Source organism: Monodelphis domestica, chromosome 1, assembly GCF_027887165.1.
Source record: "Monodelphis domestica isolate mMonDom1 chromosome 1, mMonDom1.pri, whole genome shotgun sequence".
Lineage (NCBI taxonomy): Eukaryota > Metazoa > Chordata > Mammalia > Didelphimorphia > Didelphidae > Monodelphis > Monodelphis domestica.
Window position 1 is genome coordinate 524832386 of NC_077227.1, and position 24409 is coordinate 524856794.

Consider the following 24409-nt stretch of genomic DNA (forward strand, 5'->3'; position numbering starts at 1 on the left):
ACTTCCACCCAGGGGTAGCTGGGAATGGAATGTCTTCTCATATCTTTCCATTTCCATTATATTCATGTACTGCAATTTATTTAGCTATTCTCCAGACTGGAGACATTTACTTTGTTTCCAATTCTTTTCTATCAAAAAAAGTGTGGCTGTAAATATTTTGGAGTATATTCAGACTTTTTTCTTATTCATGGGGTTTAATTTCAGTAATGGAGCCTCTGGTTCAAAGGGTAAGGACATTTTTGATACTTTATATACATAATTCCAAATTACTTTCCCAAATGGTTGTACCATTTCACAGATTCACTAACAATGTATTAGTGTGCTTATCTTACCATAACCCTTCCAACAGTGACTGCTATTTATTTGCTCATTTTTGCCAATTTGCAGAGTGTAAGAAAGAACTTTACATTTGTTTTGATTTGTATTTCTCTTATTATTAGTGATATGTAATATTTTTTTTTATTTGGCTGTGAATCCTTTGCAGTTTTTTTCTGAACTGTTTGTTTATATTTTTAGCTATTGGAGGAATGGCTTTTAGTCAAATATATATCTCAGACACAAAAATTATTTATATATTTTTAATACCAACTTCTTATTAGAGAAATTTGACACAATTTTTTTTTCTCAATTGACTTCAATTCTCTTCTAACCCTAGATGGATTAATGTTCTTAGTGCAGAATCACAATACTCTTCAAATTTTTTTAAATTAAAAAAATTTTTTTAACAATTACATATGATAACAATTGTCTACATAAGTTTTCCCAAGTTATATGATTGAATTTGTCTCCCTCCCTCCATTCCCTTCCCTCTCCTGGTGCTTGCAGGTGATTTTATCTGGGTTATATACGTATTATCATATAAAACATATTTCCATATTGTTCATTTTTGTCATAATACTCTTGAAAGTCTCACATGGAGTGTATATGTTTAAAAAAAATTGGTAATTTGATTTCCTGGATCATAGAGCTTAAAAGCAGCATATTGGATCAGGCTAGAGGAAAAGGGTTGGGACTGGGATTGGTAGAAGAACTCTTTGAGACAGGCACAAAGACAGCTGACAGTTCAACATTGAAAGAGGAGATGTAGAAACCAGAAAACACTGAACAGTGTTTCTGTCCTTGGATGTTTATAGTGATGCTTCTGAGTCATCAGGAAAAGGTAAGATTAGAATCTTGGAATCCCAGAATTGGGAGGGACCTTGGAAGGTCTTTTAGTCCAACTGTCAAACCAAACTTTTTTTTTTTATCATCTCCACTAAGTAATCTAGCTTCTCTTAGAATAGTTTGAGTTGGTTGTGCCTTTTTCATTAATCAAAAGTATATAAAGTGCTCTTCAAAGTTTAAATGTCATATAGTTATTATTATTATTATTATTATCAATAATGATATATTCTTTGAAAAGTATGAGACTTGTTATATATAAGACCAAATTAAAAAACAAAACAAAACCACAGTGTATTTGCGATTTATACACTCCCTTACTTTGAAATGTTGGTTATATTATACTGTTGCAATGAGATATTATTATTTTAAACTTTGCCTTCCTGAAGAATTTCCATTTGACTGTAATTCAAAGGAGAACACAGATTTATAGCTTGAACTTTTTTTTTTCTGAATCTCTTACCTATATAATGGGTATTATAATACCTGTGCTAATTACTTATGATAAAAAAAAAAACTAGACAAAACCTATGTGGCCAGTGATTGAGGAATAGTTAAACAAACTGGGATTTAATAAATATTTATAATTTATAATAATAAATAATTAAATAAATTTAATGAAATGGTAACTTTATTGACCTCTGGATGAGGAGGGAAATATACATACAGGTTTACACACATTATCTATCTATCTATCTATCTATCTATCTATCTATCTATCTATCTATCTATCTATCTATTCATCTATCCATTTTAGCAAAATGCTATAAAATGGCTGAAATAAAAATTGTTTCATTTTTCTGGGAAATTCTTTACTGAACAGTACATCTTTTACTTTTTTCTGCTACTCTTCTAGAGAAATAGGGGACTTCAGTAGCAGTGGTTCAACCATGTGGGCATCTTGGAGGAAACCTTAGTCTGAGGCTTTTTACAGTAGAAGTATTTATTTGTTTCTGGTCCACAGACATACCAGACAGTAAAATATTCTAGAATATGTGACTTCATGCTATATTTCTTGTGATCGGATAGCATGCAGGGTTACTGAATAACTTCAAAGGGCAGCTGGGAATCGCTGTGAAGATACAGCAGAGCAGTTTCTCACCTGCTGTCTCTGATCATATAAAACACAGCAAGACTCACATTTCTCCCCAGGACACATGTAATAGGCATGCTGCAACTTGTTTGGTTATGAAACCAAGTAGCAGAGTTATACTGTTGGTTCTGTAATGCTCCAGGGCATGTTTTAAATATAACTAAGGATTTCTTTTTTAGAAATTAAAGTAGTAGAGTCCATACCTAAACTGAAATCCTTTTCTTTGACCTTTGGTGCAAAATTTTCTCATCTGAAATTGTCATTACATGAAGTGTAAAGAATGTCAAGATCTTTTTGTCAGAATTGAGTAGGATGTTGAAATATGGAAGAAACCCAAGGACCTATCTGTATGTGTGCATATGCATAATTAGCTGTTAATTTTCTTCTCTTTATCTCTCTGGGAATTACCTAATGAGAAAAGTTCCTCTACTAATGTAGGGCTTCAAAAATTATATCATAAATAAAAAATCAAATTGTTTCTTTTGGGGGGAAGAAAGGAGATGATATTTATTTTGTTTTCATGTATTTTTTAAAATTAAGGCTGAGGACTTCAGAAGATAAATTCAGTCAGTGCATTATGGAAAGAGAATTGATTTTGGATTCAGATAGGCTGGGACCTAGATTTGAATTCTAACTGTGTTGCCTACAAGGTTACCTGGGTGGTGACTTTGAACAAGTCACTTACCTTCTCTGGATCTCAGTGTCCTCATCTATAAAATGAGAGATTTTTGTGTTAGATCATTTTTAGGCTCCTTACAGATGTAAGCCCTATAAGCCTTTGATCTTATGACCTCTGCGAGCTTCAGAGGTTTTTTGTTTTCATTTTTTTACATTTTTTTCCCAATTAAAAAGGACTTGCTTTCTCTCTCCTAATTCTCTGGTTGGAAAAAAAAAGAAAAACAATGTCTATATAACAAATATGCATTATCAAGCAAAACATATTCATTTCCTCATTTTCCATGTCTAAAATGTGTAGCACATTCTACATCTTGAATCCATCATCAGAGAGCCTCTGTTTTGGGCCATTTTCTTTAAGTTTGACAGTCCAGATACTCAGAGATTTTTAGAAAGTTTTAAAAACACATTCTCAACTTGGACTTTTGAAAGTGATTCTGGAATACAAATGTCTAAGTGGAACTTTTTTTCACCAGGTATTTAGAAACCCAGCAGAACTCAACTTTGGTTAATTCTAGTAGGTAAAGGAATATTTAAATATATATTTGATAGAGAATGTATTAGAGGGTTGGTTTGGGTATAATGTTTGTCTTCCAGGCTCTGCCTCTCAAAGTCTCTGGATCATTCCTCTGTCACAAGAAACATCTACTTGGAAATACTGGGCACTATTTTGTTTTAATCCTACTGTGTAAGCCAAGTTGAAATATGAAGTTAACAATCTCATTAAATGTTTTTATGAGGTATACAGGTCAGAAAATTTCTGCTGCCTAACTGGTAGGTACATGTACATTTTCTCTATGGCAGCACTTGGACCATATGAAAGGAGCAGAGATAAAATCACATGATTCTTTTAAAAAATTAAATTTATCAATAAATAAACATTTATTGGGAAACTTTCATATGTAGTTCATTGTGTTGGGTGCTTTTGGGGATAAATCTATCAAGTAATCAAACATATTTATTAAATACATAAATTTTTTCCTTTAGAAAATAGAGATGACTTTGTATCATTGCAAGGGTTTGGATTTGGATTCTGAGTTACACCTGAGTTCAACTGTTGGCTCTACTAGTATGGTAACCTTGGATGAGCCATGGACCTCTAGGCTTTAATTTTTTCATCCTCCAAATTGAGGAAGTTGGGTTAGATGCTCTCTAGCTCCCTTTGTGTTCTCATTTCTATTATTAAGTTATCAGATCATGTCAACTTAAAGGCTTTAAATTACATTTTTTCTTTTGCAAATGTGGTGGAAAGAGCACTTAGCATAAATGGATCCAGGTTCAAATGCTAGTTTCATGACATTATTTGTGAGGCCTTAGGCACATCATATCATTTCTCTTTTTTTAAATTTGATTTGAAAAATTGTATTTAATTGATTTAGAATATTTTCCATGGTTACAAGATTCATGTTCTTTCCCCTCATCCCACCTCCCTCCTGTAACCAACAAATAGTTCCACTGGGTTTTACATGTGTCATTGATCAATATCTATTTCCATATTATTAATATTTGCATTAGGGTGATGGTTTAGTCTACATCCCCAGTCAAATCCCCATCAACCCATGTGACCAATCAGTTGTTTTTCTTCTGTTTTTCTACTCCCACAGTTCTTCCTCTGAACGTGGATAGTGTTCTTTCTCATAAGTCCCTCAGAATTGTCCTGGATCATTGCATTGCTGCTAGTAGAGAAGTCCATTATATTTGATTATGCCACAGTGTATCAGTCTTTGTGTTCTCCTGGTTCTGCTTCTTTCCCTCTGCATCAATTCCTGGAGGTTGTTCCAGTTCCAGTTCCACATGTGTATAATTCGAATCTGTTACCCTAAAAACCATGATCCCCAGCAAAACTATGATTCCCATAACCCCATTTATTTCCTGTCATTACATGCTGACATAGACAGGATATAAATTGGTTGGAGGTCCATCTCTCTGCCTCTTCCTTCCTGTTGTGGCTTTGGTGGAGCAGAGATTTTTGAGCAGGTAGAAAAACTTAGTCATGTAGTTCTATTTTGTCAGATAATAAACTTTATAAAAATAATACTTGAAGTATTGGATATTAATTTAAATCTTACACATGGAATTCTTCCAGTTCACTATTCCTTTGAGCACAATAGTATTCCATCACCAACATATACCACAATTTGTTCAGCCATTCCCCAATTGAAGGGCATCCCTTCATTTTCCAATTTTTTGCCACCACAAATAGTGCAGCTATGAATATTCTTGTACAAGTCTTTTTCTTCATTATCTCTTTGGGGCACAAACCCAGCAGTGGTATGACTGGATCAAAGGGCAGACAGTCTTTTAGTGCTCTTTGGGCATAGTTCCAAATTTCCATCCAGAATGGTTGGATCAATTCACAACTCCACCAGCAATGCATTAGTGTCCCAATTTTGTCACATCCTCTCCAACATTTATTACTTTCCTTTGCTGTAGGTTAGCCAATCTGCTAGGTATGAGGTGGTACCTCAGAGTTGTTTTAAAATCATTTCTCTTACGACTTGTCTCAAGAGGCCTGTTCCAACTTTGTATTTTTCTTTATAATAATAGTAATAATGACATTTATATAATGCTTTAAGATTTTTCTAGGCACTGTATACATATTATCCTATTTGTTTCTCATAACAACCCTAGGAGGTAAATGCTATTATTATTATTATTGTTTTATAAACGAGGGAGTTGAGGTTAATAGAATTAAATTACTTGCCCAGGGTCATACAGATAGTAAGTATCAGAGATGGGATTTGAACTTAGTCTTCCTGACTCCAGACCTGGCATTCTGTCCACTGTGCCACTTACCTATGTTTATTAACTAATAAACTTATTTTTAAGAAACTCTTACTTTCCATTTTAGAATTAAGACTTATATTGATTCCAAGGCAGAAGAGTGGTAAGGGCTAGGCAATGGGTGTTAAGTGATTTGCCCAGGTGCACCCAACTAGGAAGTGTCTGAGGTCAAATTTGAACCCAGGATTTCCCATCTCTAAGCCTGGCTCTTTATTCACTGAGCCACCCAGGTGCCCCCAAATGTATACTTTTAATCAAACATTTCTTATTAGTGTGTTGAGACCCCTGTTTTCCAGAAAATTCTATTTACAAACAAATAGGACAATAGATGTAATCTCTAAATGGGATTTTGAAAGATTCCAATGCTTTCTCTCTAAATAGACAGTTTTACAAGTTGCTTGGTGCAGACTTCCTTGTAGATCAGAAGATGTTAGCAGCACACCTTAGGAAGGAAGAGGAAAGGAAATCATTCTCAGATGTTTAACAAAAACATGTTTCCATTTGAAAGCATAAAGACAATCTCACTCTGTCTCAATGGCACAAGATATGAAAACTATTTTCAGTTCTAGAAACTGACTCCTTTAATGTTCCAGGTTTCCTTTTAACTCAGTTACCATGTGACTCACAGTCCTCAAGTCTTAAAATAAGTAGTATCCAGGTATAGAGAAAAATAGCAGATAATTCATCAGGCTTCTGTTATGCAATAGAGGGTCCTTAGATCAAAATCCATTCCTTTACCATTTCACTATGCCACTGTCTGGATAATCTCCATATTTATTATGTACATTGTTGTTTGCATAGTGCCCTCATTGGACTGTGAACTCCTTGAGAGCAAGGACTGCTTTATGCCTTTTTCTGTATCCATGGTACTTAGCACAGTACCTGGGATATAGTATGTATTTAATAAATATTTCTTAGCTGGCTAACCACATTGAAATGACATTATTTAAATCATGATCTTTGCAACTGGAAGGGATCTTAGAAATCATTTAGTCCAATCCCCTTTGGATGAAGAGGTCAAGATTAGCTATGTCACCGTTTTAAAGTCTGGTTTTGGTTTTCTAAAGTATTTAAGACATTTTAATGTTCTGTGTCAGAGTATTTATTTATTTAAAAATATTTATTTATTTATTACCAATTATATCTTATAACAAATTTCTACACAAGTTTTCCTATGATTTATTGTCAAACTTATTTCCCTCTCTCCTTTCCCTTTCCTCTTTCAGTACTGGTAAGCAATTCAACTGGGTTATGCATGTATTATGTGACAATATTTCCATATTGTTAATTTCTGGAAGTGAATGATCTTATAAAACCAACCCCTTCCCCAAACCCCACTCCAGTTGAAAAATCACATCATCTGCATTCTGACTTCAACATTTCTTTCTCTGGAGGTTGAGAGCATTCTTAGTCACAAGTCCCTCAGTTTGCTGAGAGGAGCTGTCTATCACAGTTGATCATTCCACACTATTGCTGTTACCATGTACAATGTTTTCCTAGTTCTGCTTATTTCATATAGCATCAGTTCATGTAGGACTTTCCAGCTCTCTCTGAAATCATTCAGTTCATCATTCCTTATAGCACAATAGTATTCTATCACCATCATATGCCACAATTTGTTGAGCCATTTCCCAATTGATGGACACCTCCTTAATTTCCAATTCTTGGCCACCACAAAAAGATCAGCTAGAAATATTTTTGTACAAGTAGTTCCTTTCACCTTTTTTTTGATCTCTCCAGGATAAAGACCTAGTAGTTGTATATCTGGATCATAGGGTATGCATTGTTTTATAGTATTTTGGACATAATTCCAAATTGCCCTCCAGAATGGTTGGATCAGTTCACAGCCCCACCAACAGTTCATTAGTGCCTCAATTTTGCCACATCCTTCCAATATTTATCATTTTTCTTTTTACTGTCATATTAGCTAATCTGATAAGTATAAGGTGGTGCCTCAGAGTTGTTTTAATTTCATTTTTCTAATAAAAAGGGATTTAGAACATTTTTTCATATGATTAGTGATAGCTTTGATTTCTTCATCTGAAAACTCGCTATTTATATCTTTTGACTACTTCTTAATTGCATAATGTGCTATAGTTTTTAAATGCAGTTTCCTATCACTTCTTATGGTGGGCATTTGGTTTCATGTTATTGGAAAGTGAAGCAAAGCATTACTCTTCTTATTGTTATTATTACTATTATCACTCTCTTTAAAGAGCATCTTCGTTTTCAGTGCTTCTACATTGAAGGTTGGTGGAGCAGTGGGTAGAGCATGGGAGTTAGATAGGAAGATGTATTCGGTTCCTATCTTCAGTGCTTACTAGCTGGGCATTCTGTGCCTCAATGTTTCCCTCATTTGTAAAATGGGGCTAAAAATAGCTTCTACTACACCATTATGAGCATTAATTATATATGGTGCTTTGTCTCAGCTACCTAGCTCCTCAGTAAAAAAAAAATGATCTTGCTTAAGGAAACTGACCTTATTTTATAACCCAATCTATCTTATGTTTGTTTTGTAGACTAGCCCTGAGTTATGAGGCTGAATTCATTTGAAGTGGGATTTATGGAGCTCAGTGATGGGGTTAGGACAAAGATCCAGAGTTTCTAACTTTAATTCCAGATTAAGCTAAGCATGTCTTGAGCTTATGAGAAGATTATATATCTTAGTCACTTCTAGAGCACCACACAGTCACTTAAAACTACTTAATGCCACCTGAGGACCTAGAAAAATCATGGAATGCTCACTATATCTTTTTCACTTCTTGGCTGAGTGCTGGGCTTGACTTGACCATATCATGTAAAAAATACTAACGGATACAAATAACTTTATAGAGCTGAAACATTTACCAGTTTGATTATAAAGTAAATTTTGGGGTCTGGAATACTTTCTTATGGACTTTGTGATGCTATCAAAATGTAGACTGAGATTGGAAAGGGACCTTCTGCATTGTCTCTTGTCCACTCCTCTTATTTTATATTTGAGGAGATTGAGATCTAGATAAAGTTAAATAACTTGCTCAAAATCACACAAGTATTAAAAATTATTCAGTATTCAAATCCAGGTCTTCTGATGCAAAATCCATTGCTATTTCAGAAATAATAGAAATATCACTAGACTTGGGATCAGTTTATACAAAACTTTTACAGTTATTCTTGCTTTGAGAGAAAAATCTGACATGGATTAAACTGGAAACTTTTGTCAAAGAAGAGCTTGATTGGCATGATGTTAGGTTTTCAGTACTTTTATTTTTATATATGTTTTACTTTGGGCTTGTAGGGTTTATCCCCCTATTGTAGAGACTTAGGGAATGCTAATGATATATCAACTACCTTTTCTTTTTAACAGCCAACTGCATCCCACAGTGCCAAAATGGTGGGATGTGTCTTCGGCCTCAGCTGTGTGTGTGCAAACCAGGGACAAAAGGCAAGGCTTGTGAGAATACAGTTGTGCAAGATACTACTTCCATCTCTAGCTCTGGCAGTAAGGGCCCTGGACCTTCTTCATGGATCATCCCAGAGCCGGCTGTACAGCATCCTACATCTCAGAAGGTGGAGATTGCACAGAGAGTCAGTCCTGTGGCTCAGATGACCTTGACTTTAAAGCCAAAAACGGCAGTTGGAATCTCTCAACAGATGCATTCACAGTAAGCTTCCTTTACTTTCTTCCCATCCCCTTGAATTTCCTATTAAATAATTTGTTAATTATGTTTTAATATATGCTATAAAATGACTTCAAGGTTTCTATTATTTTTTCAATATTTCCCAAAATTAGAAGAGGCAGCATGATACAGTGGGAATACAGCACAATTGCATCTGGAGTTAAAATATATGAGTTTAATACTCACTTCTGACACTTGTATCTGTGTGACTTCTCTTGGCCTCAGTTTATCCATCTGCAAAGTGAAGAGCTGGACTTGCTGCCATCTGAGGTCTCTTATTGTTTTGTGATTCTGTGATTTTCTTTGATTTATTCAGCTCTCAACTGTCTCTTACATCTAATTTCTTTCTTTAAAGAAAAATGCCCATAACTAATGAAAAATCTAATTTATGTTTCTTTACTTATCACCTCCAGGATCAAATGTAAAATCCTTTGTTTGATATTCAAAGCCATGCTTCCTCTCCTCTTCTCTTATTATACCCCATGATTGCTTGGAGTCTCCCAGAGCTTTTCAGTAAGGCAAAGAACTAAAAAAGCATGGTGATAATCAGGAGTTGGATCTCTACTCTTTGTCTTCCTGAATCATTGTTGATCACTCTGGCCTTGTGGCAAGCAATAATTTGAGGAATAAGAGATCATGGTATGTTCCCTGGTTATAAATTCACCTTGGAAATTCACCTACAGAAACTCAATGCTCTGTAGACATTGGTCTTGCAGGTACAAGTTAGTTTTTGGGGAAGAGATAATATTTTATTGACCTCAGTGCCAGGTTAAGGGCATTTAAAAAATATTGTGTTTACTTTCTGGTTGCCCTGCTTACCCATTTTTGGGAAATGATCATGCCTTCTATTTGGAGAACATGTTTTTTAATAGCTTTGGCAAGTAGTAACTATCTAGTGTAAAGTGGGATGTTTGGAAAGACTATATATCCAGGTCCCTGGTGGGGTCAGAGGTCTTTAATAATGAGATTGCACCAACTATGTCACTAAGAATCAGTCACTAAACCATGATTTTTTTTTTTTAGAATTGAAAAATTTTATTTAATTAATTGACTTAGAATATTTTTCCATGGTTACATGATTCATGTTCTTTTCCTCCCTTCCTTCCCAGTACCCTCCTTACACCTTCCTCCTCCCCCATAGCCAACAAGTAAACCATAAACCATGATTTAAAAAAAATATGATTATTAGTTACTAATCCTTCATGGATAGTGTTGTACAGGTTTTTTATAGTCACTCATCATTTATTTCAATTTGAAATAGGTTGTTCAATCATTTTTTAGTCATGTTTGACTCTTTGTGACTCCATTTGGAATTTTCTTGACAAAGCCATTGGAGTGGTTTGCCATTTTCTTCTCTAGTGCATTTTATTGATGAGGAAACAAAGTTGAGTGACTTGCCCAGGGTCCTAAGCTAGTAAGTGTCTAAGACCTGATTTTAACTCAGAAATAAGAGTCTTCTTGGCTCCAGAACCAACACTATTCACTTTGCCAGCTGCTTTTAAAATATGGGAAGCACTCAATTTATAAATAAGTTGTGCTCCCAAAGTTCATTTGTTAGTTATTTGCAACCTGGAACACATTTTCCATTATGAACAACATCAGTAAATATCTAAGCAGTCCACAAAAGCCCATTTAGTAATTAATTGAAATTAATTTATGTATCTCCTTTGAGTTAATCTACCTACTATCATCTGTCATTATCTGATAGAATATCTTCTTCCTCTTCTTGTTTTCCTCCTTTGATCAATCTCCTTCTAGTTCTCAACCATTCTTTTGCTTTCCTCATATTTTCCCTCACTTTTTTGTGTTTCCTCATATTCTTTCTCCTTGTTCCTAACTTTGTTTCAACTATGTGGTACTTTGGTTAGATTCATGATTTCATTGGTGTGGGCACTTCTTTCACTGAAATGTCTTTACTCCTTTTTATCTTATGCACTTTAACTCCTAAATTTATTGATGTATTTTGTTTTTACATTACAAGCATTTAGAGATAACTCCCATTTCATGAGAGGCCTTTTATAGCAAGGTAAAACAGTTTAGTTAAATTAGTAATACAGTGACCTTATCTGAAAGTTCACACAATGTTTTACATTAGTAATATTCTTGTCACTTCTTTCTATTTTTATAAATGAACAGAAATGGCCTTATTATTTATGCTTTCCTATAAATATTCTATAAAAGAAGTATCTGTGATACTGAAGGCCTTTCTTTTAATTTTAGAAATTTGAGGGCGCTCAAATTCTTTTACATCTATCTTATAAAAAGGCTAAAACTTTTTAAAAAATCACTTCTGTTTTAGTTATATTATGACTTAAAAAAGACTTTTTGTGAACTAGAATGAAAATTGAGTTGTTCTCTCCTTTCCTGCCCTTAAAATTGCTTTTATGAGAAAATGACATTATATAGCACCTAGGGAGATGGTGGAATGTAGTGACATTAAAGTATTAGTCAACATACTGAAGTTGTGGTAGACCAATTGTTGATGTGTATGAGAAATTTGTAAGTAAAAGAGCAGCTATATTCACTTACAGTAACTTGGAGTCTAGAAGAACCCAGTGGTAAGTATTTTTTTTTGGTAAGTATTTCTTACACATAATTAAGAATAATAGTAATATATGTCGGGGTCCTTGAAAAAGCATATAGTTATGCATCATAACTAAATATTATCCTTGCATCATTTTTTTACAGTTTTTTACATTTACATTTTTTACATTTACATTTACATTTACATTTTACCAAGTTTTAAAAACATACAGCAATTTAAAATTTAACCTTGCTTTAAACATCAGACATTATGTTATGGTATTATTATTATTTTGTTTTCTTATTAATATTTTTAAAAGCAAACTATGAAATAACTTATAAAGATAAACTGCATGTTCTGAACATGAAAATTATCTGCTATAATTTTGTCTTTGTTTAAAATCTTTGTTTTTAGGACAGCTAGGTTGCATGGTGGATAGAATGCTGGGCCTCTAGTCAGGAAGTCATCTTCCTGAGTTCAAGTCTGGTCTTAGAGACTTGTTAGCTGTGTTACCCTGGGCAAGTCATTTAACCCTGTTTGCCTCAGTTTCCTCATCTATAAAATGAGCTAGAAAAGGAAATGGCAAACCACTTCAGTATTTTCATCAAGAAAAACCCAAATGGGATTATGAAGAGTCAGATGTGACTAAAAAATGACTGAACAACAATAATGCAAATCTTATGTCTAGGAGGAGATAGTATTGTCTTTGTAAAAGCGGTATAATTTGTTTTAAAATGTCAGCTATTAGTCAGAGTTATGAATTTGTTAGCCATAAAACTGTTAACACTAATGACTTTGGTGCATTCATCTATAAAATAGAGGCAGTGATTATAATTAGTATATCTATTTGTATTAATAAGAATGCTAGATTGGGCAAGATGCCATGAGTTCTGATATTATGTCACATGTGCCATCTTGGAATAGCCTCATCTTCTTAGTAACTCTTTCAGGGCAACCAAAATTGCTTCTGTAGTTATCAGATATACAGTCTAAGAAAATTATGAAGTGCTTTGATGAATAGAGCACAAAATACTTAGCATTTCACTCTATATTCTCATGTCTGCTGTACAGCAAGGAACGTGTTCACTTTGGAGAATAAGGTATGATAGCAAATAGAATTGGTGTAATCAGTGATTATAGATTTAGAGTTGGAAGAGACATTAGAAGTCATTAATTCTAACCTTGTTTGGCAGATAATAGGATCCTAGATACAGAGCTAGAAGATACTATCTGAGGCTATATCTAATTCAATAACCTCATTTTACTGATGAGGTAAGAAAGCTCAGGTATAGAGAGGTTTAAGTGACTTAGCTAAGGTGACATGGGTAGAGTGAAGATTAAACTTGGATCCTGTGGTGCCTCCCTGCTGTTTTTTTTTTTTAAGACTCCAGTATGTCATTTCTGTCCATTTCTTTGCTACTCTATCAGTTCACTAAAAAGCCTGAGTAGTCCCTTTCCTCCATGGTTGCAAACCTTTCAGACCTCTAAATCATGAAACTTGATTGCTCTTCACGATGTTGACTTCCTTAAAAAGTCTATGTGTTTTGCTTGTGATTGATTTCTAGTAAATTCAATTCAGCAAAGCATTTATTTAGTGCCTATTATGTGCAAGATACAGTGCCAGGCACTGGTTACACAAAGACAAACTGAAAGTCTTTCTGCTCTCAAATATCTTACATTTCTACTGTATGTGTGTGGAATACAACCTGTACACATATGAGTAAATACAAAGCACTACAAAATTCTTTCAGGAGTTATACAGTCTTAGTAAGGGGGTGGGGTAGATAAGAGAGGTGAGTTGTAGGAGAAAACACTTGAATTGAACCTTGAATTGTAGTAGACATAAATAATTTATATATTCAGACATTGATTTAATCAATATTTTATATTTAATCAATTAAAAATTTAATTAAATTAAGAATTTATTTAAATTCTATATAAATGTGGTTTATTATGCTATTAATTAGATTTTAGACATATTCTAGAGATCTTGTTGTTCAGAGGGTAGAATGATGTTAATGATGATAAACTAAACTTTGGAATAATCACAGAAGTGGGATAAAATGACAGCCATATAATTTCTCTTTTAGTTAATAGTCATTTTTCCTTCTCATCCCAGCCCTTCAATTATAAATAAGAAAAAAGAAAAATAAAACTTGAAAAATATGCATAGTCAAGCAAAACAGATTCTCATCTTATTTAGATTAAAAAAATCATTTGGAGTATTGAATCCATTTCTTCTTTATCAGGAGGTGGGTAGCATGATTCATCTTTAGTTTTATAGAATCATGGTTGATCATTACATTGATCAGAGTAGAACCTTCTGAGGTCATACTGGTCTGCAGCCACAGTTGTACCTGCTGTACATTGACCCTGACATAATGGTGTCATTTTTGGCTTCTTCAAGTATAAGCGACAACAACCCTTTCATTACATTTGTATAAGTTCTTGAAGTCATGACTTTTTTCATCTTCTATCAGTATCACTGTTCACATATGCATTACTTCTAATAGAAATTTATTTTCAAATACCTGAATGATGAAATGAGGTTGTCTAGATTTTCCTTGAATCTCTTTTTTTCATTGATTGGCTTTAGGTGGGAAACATAGGAGCATAACACTTGCTTAAATGGGATGCATAGGACCATCCTTTGGTCATTAAGGCCTTATGACAGATTCTAGACATTTGATACAGGTAACTGATTTTTGAGAATGATATTTGTAACTTATGAGAGCAAAATTTTCTCTCATATCTGGCCTCTTTCTCCTTGAGTCATCCTTCATGAGGAAATCTGGTTTCCCTCAGTGCAGTAATATCCACTGTATCTGGATAGCTTATACATAGCTAATGTCTTAAAAAAATCTAAATAACTGCTGTTTTTATCATTTCGTGGCATTCTGAAATTCCTTGGGAAAATGGTTGTTTCTTTTTTTGGGGGGGAGTTTTCTATGACCTCAAACAAATTGAGATCCATTAAGTTAGTTTTTCTGGTATGAATCACCTTCTTTCCATACCCTCCAAATCCATGGCTAACCTTACAGGGATGCTAAGAAATAAAAGAAATGACACAGAAAGGTTTATTAGAAGATAGAATCAATGCAGATAAATGATACAATTATGAAGTAAGCAAGTATGTGGCTCCTTTTACAATTTCTCTATAAAATGCCACATCATGTTTTCTTTCACATTCAGTTTACATTGTCCATTTTCAGTTTCCTTATGGAATGAATAATCATAGCTACTCCATGGTATGTTGGTTATCCTTCATTTTGCATATCAAGTTCCTTGGAAAAGAGGCAAATGTAGTAATTTAATATCATGCAAATCATGGTCTTTGATGTCTCTTATCTCTGCTGAAGGCTTCTGTTTCCATTTACTTATTTTGTAAGTTTATGAAGTGATACTATAGGGGCAGAATATTTTAACAAAACATTCCATAAAGCATTCTACTCTTCTATATGGACATCACCATCTAAACTCATTCCATATGTTTAGAAATCCTTCTTCAGTACTTTTCGGGTATTACTATGTAGGAAATAGAGGCTCTTCTAAATGACCCTAAGAAATAAAAAAACTTAATGGAGAAGCATCCGACATGTATAAATAGCCCACTTTCTCTCACTCCTTCACCAGAAATCTTCAGGCAAAGAGATCTCTTGGTTCTTGTAGTTTAGAAGAGGCATTTTTTTTTCATTTATAGGTTGAATATATAGATGACTGCTGAAAAACCACTCCCATCCATCTTTGAGATTTGATGACACAAGACTATGATTTTTACTAAACTTTATAATAATACTTTATATTTGTTTATACTATAAATGTTATAAAACAATCTTCAACACACTATTTTATTTAGTTCTCATAACAACTCTAATTCTTTTTTTTAACTTTTTATTATTTTAAATTTTAGTAAAAAAATTTCCCATGGTTACATGATTCATGTTGTCTCCCTCCCCTCTCTTTGAATTCATGAACAATTCCACAGGGTTATACATATATTATCACTCAAAACCTATTTCCATATTATTCATTTTTATAATACAAAATAATCTTTTAAAACCAAAACCCCAAATGATATACCCATATAAACAAGTGATGCATTATGTTTTCTTCTGTATTTCTATCCCACAGTTCTTTCTCTAGATGCAGATAGCATTTTTTTTCTCATAAGTCCCTCAGAATTGCCCTAGATCACTGCATTATTAGTAGCAAACTCAAATCACATTTGATCATCCCACAATGTTTCAGTTACTGTATATAATGTTCTCTTGGGTCTGCTATTTCACTCCTCACCAGTTCATGTAGGTCTCTTCAGTTCTTATTGAAATCAATCAATTCATCATTCCTTATAGTATAATCATATTCCATCACCATCATATATACAATTTATTCAGGCATTCCCCAATCAAGGGATATCCCCTCATTTTCCAACTTTTTGCCACCACAAAAAGTGCAGCTATAAATATTTTTGTACAAACAGATTCTTTCCCATTTTTTACCTCTTTACAATGCAAACTTAGTAGTGGTATTGCTGGATCAAAGGGTATACATTCTTTTAAAGCTCTTTGAGTATAATTCCAAATTGCCTTTGAGAATGGTTGGATCAATTCAAAATTCCACTAGCGGAGCATTAGTGTTCAAATTTTGCCATATCCCCTCCAACATTATTATTTTTCTTTACCATCATATTAGAAGGGTGAGACCATATTTAAGTCATTTAATTTCTCGGAACCTTAATTTCTTAATGTCTAAAATAGCATTTATCAAAGTGTGAAGTGCCTTCTTCACAAAAGTGCCTACCTCACAAATCTATGGTGAGAATCAGATGGGATGACATATAAAAGTGCTTTGCATACTTGAAAACATCATGTAGTTAGTAAATCAACAAACATTTGTCAAATACCTGCCCTGTGCCAGGCTCCATGCTAGGTACTATAAGGGCAAAAAGAGAAGAATCTCTACCTTTAGAGTTCTGTTGGGGGAAGATAGCAGCAATATAGATAATTAGATATAATGTTATTACTTAGAGTCCTTCAAGTTATAAGCAGTAGAACATCATAGAAAGAACACTAGACTTGGAGTCAGAAACACTAGAATTTGAGTATTTGCTTAAACTTAGGATTTTGGGTAAATTGGGTAAACCTTAATTGCTCAGTCTCCAGGGTTTTTTTTTTTGTTTGTTTGTTTATTTTTGTTTTTGTTTTGGGCAATGACCTATGATTTTAGTAGTATAAGAAATTGGTGGTAAGGAAACTCCCTCACTTATACAGACCCATAACTGTTTTACAATTGATAGTCTTAGAGGGACTTAGAGATCATTGAGAGAATAAGTAATTTGCCCAAGGTTGACCCATAGCCAGTCTGGATCAGAGATGGGTCTTGAACCTCCATCTTCATGCTTCTCAGACTGATTTTCTATCCATTTTTATGATACCAATTGATTACCAATTTCAGATGACTGATCTTTAAAATGGTAATCAAGTGAAGTAATGCATGGAAAGTGTTTCTTAACAATAAGGAATTATATAAATATGTTTTTGCTGTTATAGCTAGGCCCCAATTGTGTGGATGATAAATCCCCTGAAGTGGTCACATTATTTAAATTCATGCTGCATATTTCTATTTTGTGAGAACCAATTCCATGTTGTATATATACTTATAACTCTGAATAGTGTGAATTCAAATACATGAAGTTCCTTTTGGGAGAATGTGTTATTTATAGTAATTGGGATCTAGCTGTACTATCATCCAGGTCTAATGCTTTGTTTGGTGCCATTTTATAACCAGAGAATTATTGGTATTGTGTTGGAATGGTATTAAATACTCAGTTGAATTAAACTGAATTCATAGTACCTTTGAAAAGGAAATGATCAATACTTATTTTGTTTGGCAGCAGGGATCTACAAATTTAGGTTTGTGCAAAACTTAACCCAAATGGTTAAGTCAGAAACCATGGCCTTTGAAGCATTTTAGGGACTAAGTAACTATTCTCTACTTCCTTGTTTATGGTCAAACAAAGAAACTAAAAAGCCCTGGAGACATTCAGTATCTGGGCAAACTACATCATAGATTGCCCATCAATTCAGCATTCAAGTAGCACTTGAAAGGTAGAATTAGATGTACTTATGACTAGAAGAATTCAACTCTACAGGGTAAGTATACATTCTCTGTGATATTCAAATATATGTCTATTTGCCTGTCTCTTATATTATGTGCTTAATATTTGCAAAGCAAGTGGAGAAATATTGCCCTGAATCAACCTTATATTGATGACTACTGTCCTATGGTGTAGTAGATAATGAAGTTGTAGACACACTGAGTTCATCAAGCATTTATGTCATCATCATCATCAAGTACTTAAAGGATTATGGTGTAAGACATTGTAATTCTTTGACTACTCATCAGATAATCAAAGTATGATGTTAATTATACTCTGTCATATTAGGTCAGTCATACAAAAATACTGTCAAATCTTCTTTAAGAAAGAAATTTCTGTCAATTCTAAAACCTAGGTATTGCTTAACCTTTTGAATTTACTCATTATTTGGAAAAATAACTATCCAGTTCAATGCAACAGGAATTGATTTAATGCCTACCATGTGCAAGACATTGTATTAGGTGCTAGACCTACAAAGACAAAATAAAATAAACTGAACAATTGTGTAATAGAATGGCACCTTAAAAATTACACCAGAATGCATTTTGAGTTTGTAGTTAGTATAAGCTATAGAATCATGAATAATTAGCTGGGATCTTAGAGGTTCTTTTATGTATTTCCCCTTTTTGCATATGAGAAAACTGAGAACTAGAGAGGAGAGGTGATTTGTCTAAATAAATAGTTTGTGGCAGAGCAAGAATGAGAACCTAGGTTTCTTGACCCAGAGTGCCTAGCTTAGTGCCTGACAAGAAGTAAAAATTTAATAAATATGAATTGACTGACTGACTACATTTTTTTGACTAAATTTTTGATATTGTTTTGGTCACTGACCAAAATGAGGGTGAAATTTTGCAGCCTGAAGTTACTGTTTAAAACCTAAAAACAAACAAACAAACAAAAATACTTAAGGGACTGAAATATTGAAACTCTTTACATTTTCATTTAAAGTTAATGCTTAGAGTCTCAAAATCAGTCACTGGCACTTGACCAAGAAGTTCTTTATCAAGCAAATCACTGCCTGCTTTAATTTAATCTGTGATCTTCTGTTCTGAAAAATATAGGGCAGGTATTTTATTAGAACAAGTTACTGATGTTGAATGTTCCATTTCCCTGGCTATTTTTTACCAACTATTCACTCTCCCACAGATACAGGATTTGGAAATGCCCTTATTTTTGTTCTGTTGATATTTTCATCATTATTTCTTTCCAAGTAGCTCAGCTTATTTTTTCTTCATCTTGGCATTTTGCCAATGCTGGTATTTGCAAACTTGATGGACAGCATTGAAAGGAAAGCATCATATGTTCTAAATTTGTACCAAGTCTCATTATCCAGCATTGAATCCTTCCTAATTATATTTTTATAAAGGATGTTTTTAACTCAAACAGGAAGATGATACATTCATTTTGAGATATAAGTTATTTTAAGATAAGAAATTTGAGACTTGTACAAAAATATTTATAGCTGTGCTCTTTGTGGTGGCAAAAATGGGAAAATGAGGGGGTGTCCATTGATTGGGGAATGTCTGAATAAATTGTGGTATATGATGGAATATTATTGTGCTAAAAGGAATAATGAACTGGAGAAATTCTATGTGAACTGGAAAGACCTCCAGAAATTGATGCAGAGCAAAAGGAGCAGAACCAGGAGAACATTGTACACAGAGATTGATACATTATGGCACAAGAGAATGTAATGGACTTCTCTACTAGCAGCAATGCAATGACCCAGGACAATCCAGAGGAACTTATGAGAAAGAACGCTATCCACATCCAGGGAAAGAACTGTGGAACCAGAAATGCAAAAGAACAATATATGATTGATCACATAGTTTGATGGGGATATGATTAGGATTTTGGTGTTAAAAGATCACTCTATTGCATATATGAATAACATGGAAATAGGTTTTGAACAACAATACATGTATAACCCAGTGGAACTGCTTGTCAGCTTTAGGAGGGGTGAGGAAAAAGTGTGGGGTATCATGAATCATGTAACTATGGAAAAATATTCTAAATAAAAAAATAAAAGCCTTGTAATACAAAAGGAAAAAAGGAAAGAAAGCAAGAAAGCAAGAAAGCAAAGAGATTTGAGAGGAAATACTCCTCTACTTCCCACCCCAGAATAAATTCCAGGGACAAACAATCATGGCAATTTTTTCCTTCTCCTCTTATCCCCATAAAGTACTTTTTCCTCTCTCTTTTTTCTTCTCTCTTTTGTAACTTTTATATATTTCCATATTTAATTGTTTTGAAGGAGCAAAGACAGACTTGTTTATAAAATTGGATTTCTAAAATATTGTTGCTTTTTAATCTGAAGGGTACTTCAGGTTTTGGAACGGGATATATTAAAAACCAAAGAGCTGATAAATTTTTTTCAACAAGCTATAAATAAAACACAACGTAAAAGTAGAACTTGAAATACCCCTAGTGGTGGAAAGAGCACTAGACTTGGAATCAGAAAGTGAAAGTTTGAATCCTGGCACAAACTAGTTGTGTGACAATGGTCAAGTCACTTAGTTGCTCAAGGCCTCAGTTTCCTTATCTTTAAAATAGGCATGATAATGCTTGTGCTACCTATAGGGATTATTGTGAGGAAAGGGCTTTCTAAACTCCAAAGTATTATATAAATCAAATTTGCTATTACCATTATTATGTCATTCTATGTGAATTTTATGACATTAATTTACATATGGGGCAAAATTTCTAATTTCATTATATGTATTTTAGATAATTTTGAGTCTTTAATATTTTCTTTTTCTTTTTTCCCTCTTTATTTAAAACCCTTACCTTCTGTCTTGGAGCCAATACTGTGTATTGGCTCCAAGGCAGAAGAGTGGTAAGGGCTAGGCAATGGGGGTTAAGTGACTTGCCCAGGGTCACACAGCTAGAAAGTGTCTGAGGCCAGATTTGAATCTAGGACCTCCCGTCTCTAGGTCTGGCTCTCAATCCACTGAGCCACCCAGGTGCCCCCTTTAATATTTTTGATAGAATATTTAGCTATATTATGTACATAGGCTAATGATTTGATCTAAGAAGTATTATATAATCAACTTATACTCATTTAGAAAAAATCAAAAGGGGGTCCTTTATATTCAGAGGCCATTGATAACAGTGCATTATCAGTAACTAATGAAATTGTTTAGCCCACTTAAAAAAAGAGAGCTCCTTATTTATATAGCCTTCCAAATAATTTCCATTTATATAGCTTTCCAAAGAATATTGCATAAATTACCTCATTTGATCATCCCAACAATCTTTTGATGTCAATACTATCACCAAAATCCCTTTCCAGAAGAGGGAACAAAGTCCAATGGGGCTCAGCCAGTGAGTGTGAGGCAGGGTTTGAACTTAGTTCTTCTTGGATCCATAATTTTTGTTTTATCCACTGTGCAATAATTGAGATTGTTGAAAATTCCACATTATAAATAAGAGCAAATACACAGTCTTGTAAAAACTACATATGATTATATTCATTGCCATATGACTACCAATCATTCTGAGAATTAACCTGGCATAAGAGATTCTAGGACTTACTATTGATTTATAGAGTTATCATTCCTTCACTAACCTTGATTTCCTAGTGAACAAGTCATATTGTGAAGAGCCTTAAAGGCAAGTAATAGGCTTTGTCTACCAGATGACAAGATACAAGACAATATAATTAATGGCTGATATATATGGCTTAGGAGAGTATTAGGGAGACTTAATGAGAAAGGTAATTAGGTAAAGTTTAAGCAGAACCTTGAAGGAAGTATATAATTTAACTAGGTGGAGGGAAGAGAGGAGAGAAGAAGCATTAACTATTATTTCTCTATCGCAGAAATCCAAATTGTAGGCATAATGCCTAGGGTAGTGGCTCTCAACTTTTTTGGTCTCAGGACCTGTTTACATTCTTAAAAATTATTGAAGATTCAAAAGTACATTTTTATGTGGATTATATCTGTTGATATTTACCAAATTAAAAATGAACATTTTCACATTATTATGAAAATTGTTTTTTTAGCTCATTTACTTCCTAAATTGACTTTGGGAGCTCCCAGGTGTCCCTGGACCACACTTGGACAGGTATTAGCCTAGAGGATAATAATTAGACTTTATAGAAATAGCTTTGCCAACCTAATCCAATAAACACTGGCAAATATAACATACCTAAACTATTTATGTGTATGAACTCACAAAGGAGAACTAAGGAAATTTATTCCCAATTATAAGGTGAAAGGAAGCCTAGTATAATAAGTAAAGAACTGGCCTTGGATTCAGGGAGTTCTAGATTCAAGTCCTGCCTCTGACACATGCTACCTTTATGGCCACAGGGTTATGCCATTTAACCTCTCAGTGTCAAAAACACCTCTCTTAAAGTTACAGATGTCGCCAATCTTCATTGGTGGAGAGAATTATCACACTGGGACTTTCTGTACTGATGACAGGATTCCTGGACATTATACCCTCCTCCCAGGCCATCCCAAAAAAAGAAGAAAAGAAAAAATGATCATAGTGAAATTTTAGTTTGCATATATATGTATGAGTAATGGTTTTTAAATAGTTCTGAAAAATTATTGAAGTATACATCTAACTCCACCTCATATACATTGCATTTCTAATAAGAAACAAAAAAAAGAAACAAAACGAGGAATAATAATGGATAGCTCTACTTGGAAAATAAATTCAAAGTTATTACAAGGAAAACCAGCTACCCTATTACTTTTCATATTGTCTTAGAATGCATTGAAACAAACTCATACAAATGACTAAACATGGAATAAATTTGATATTGAGTTTAGGGGACAATTATAAATATAAATAACATAAAATTATAAACTAATTACAAATATAAACAATATAACATTCTTTAAAGCAAGTTCAGCAATTTTTAAGTCATATGATAGTGAAATTTGTGCAGCATTTTTCAATCGACTTTGCTACTGCTTTAAACATATAGTGATGGCTATCTTTAGAAAGCTGAGAAGCTTTATTATGATAAATTTTATATAAACTTCACTGAATCTATTAATATTTGGATATGAAAAATCTGCACCTGGCAGGAAGTAGATTTATTAGTCCCTGTTATGTAGAATGATGACTGATTTTGAGAACAGATGATATCACTGGCATATTTAAATAGAAACTTTTCCCTAGTGTAGGTGTTATAATAAATGTTGCTACTTCTGTTTGCCAGATATTTATCATACACATGCCACACCTAATAATTTTAGAACATTTCTTTTTATTTAGAAAAGATGTGTTGATTATATTATCATTTGAAATGTTATTTTACTGAAACGTTGGGAGAAATAAAGATCCTCTAAAATGAATAGTCTTTATGACAGAAATGACATGTACTACACACACACACACACACACACACACACATATAGAGAGAGAGTTCTATTTTCCTTATTTTTTAAAAAGGTCATAGTATGAAACTGTGAGTAAAATTCTAACATTACAATTATGCCATTGGGCAGTAGGTGGCAAGCTTGACTTTTCTTTCTCCTTTGGTTTATTTTTATGCCATGGAATGCTAAAATTTGAAGAGGGTGGTTTGAATCCATTGGAATATGTCATTTCTTGGCAGTACAACCATGAACCACCTTTTTTTGCTCATGGTGAATAATTGCCTTCCTGTTGGATGTTGGATGCTGAAGTGGACCTTCTGTTCCCCTGGCTGCAGGTTGATAGGAACCAATACACATGAGCAATGCTTTATTCTCTTGTGATTTCAGCAACACATAACTCAGGCCACAAATAAATTGGAAACAAATGAGCTTCCCAAGGTGGCCTCAAGTAATTTGTTACATGGGGGCATGAATGAATAGCTTTACTTATGGAGGAGGGACTCCTTGATTCCTTTTAGAAAGTGTACCTTAGCTCAGAAAATGTCTTTTCTTTTCTTCTCCCTAACCCACACTTTATTTTCAGATATTCTGAAATAGAAGAAGCCATCAAGAAAAACTGAACAGTGTTCCATAAAAGTATTTTTAAAAAGGAAAAATATGTGTGAAAATAAGTGATCAGAATTATAATCTTTGTTCTTTTTTTCTTTTTTGGTAGATAGAAGAATTTTTCGATTCATTAATGAGATCTATGTGCCTGAAGAAAAGAGAGAGAGCCTAAATTGAATTTTCTGACATTTATGATCATCTACTTAAAAGAATGTTATCCCGAATCTATTTACTGTGCCAGTTTTTAAAAAAAGAATATTACTTATGGGACAAGAAATAGGAGAGTCAGGGTGAAGGAGAGAACAAAGTGCTTTGGACCTCACAGAATAAATTCTCTTCATTTGACCTGAATGGGGGTGGAAACTAGTAGAAATGGCGTTTTTTCTTCCCTTTTAGAGAGTGCAAATGGTTGTT

At 33.7% G+C, this 24409-nt stretch overlaps 1 protein-coding gene across 18 annotated transcripts in view; it reads left to right on the plus strand.

The window, feature by feature from the left end:
• The window catches only part of LTBP1 (latent transforming growth factor beta binding protein 1), a 459359-nt gene that overhangs the window by 47220 nt on the left and 387730 nt on the right, over nt 1-24409 (plus strand). For all 18 annotated transcript variants that reach the window (XM_056813254.1, XM_007476056.2, XM_056813253.1 and 15 more), the window contains exon 3: nt 9060-9357. In XM_056813254.1, the coding sequence (XP_056669232.1) occupies nt 9060-9357 (298 nt within the window). The remainder of the gene's footprint in view (nt 1-9059; nt 9358-24409) is intronic.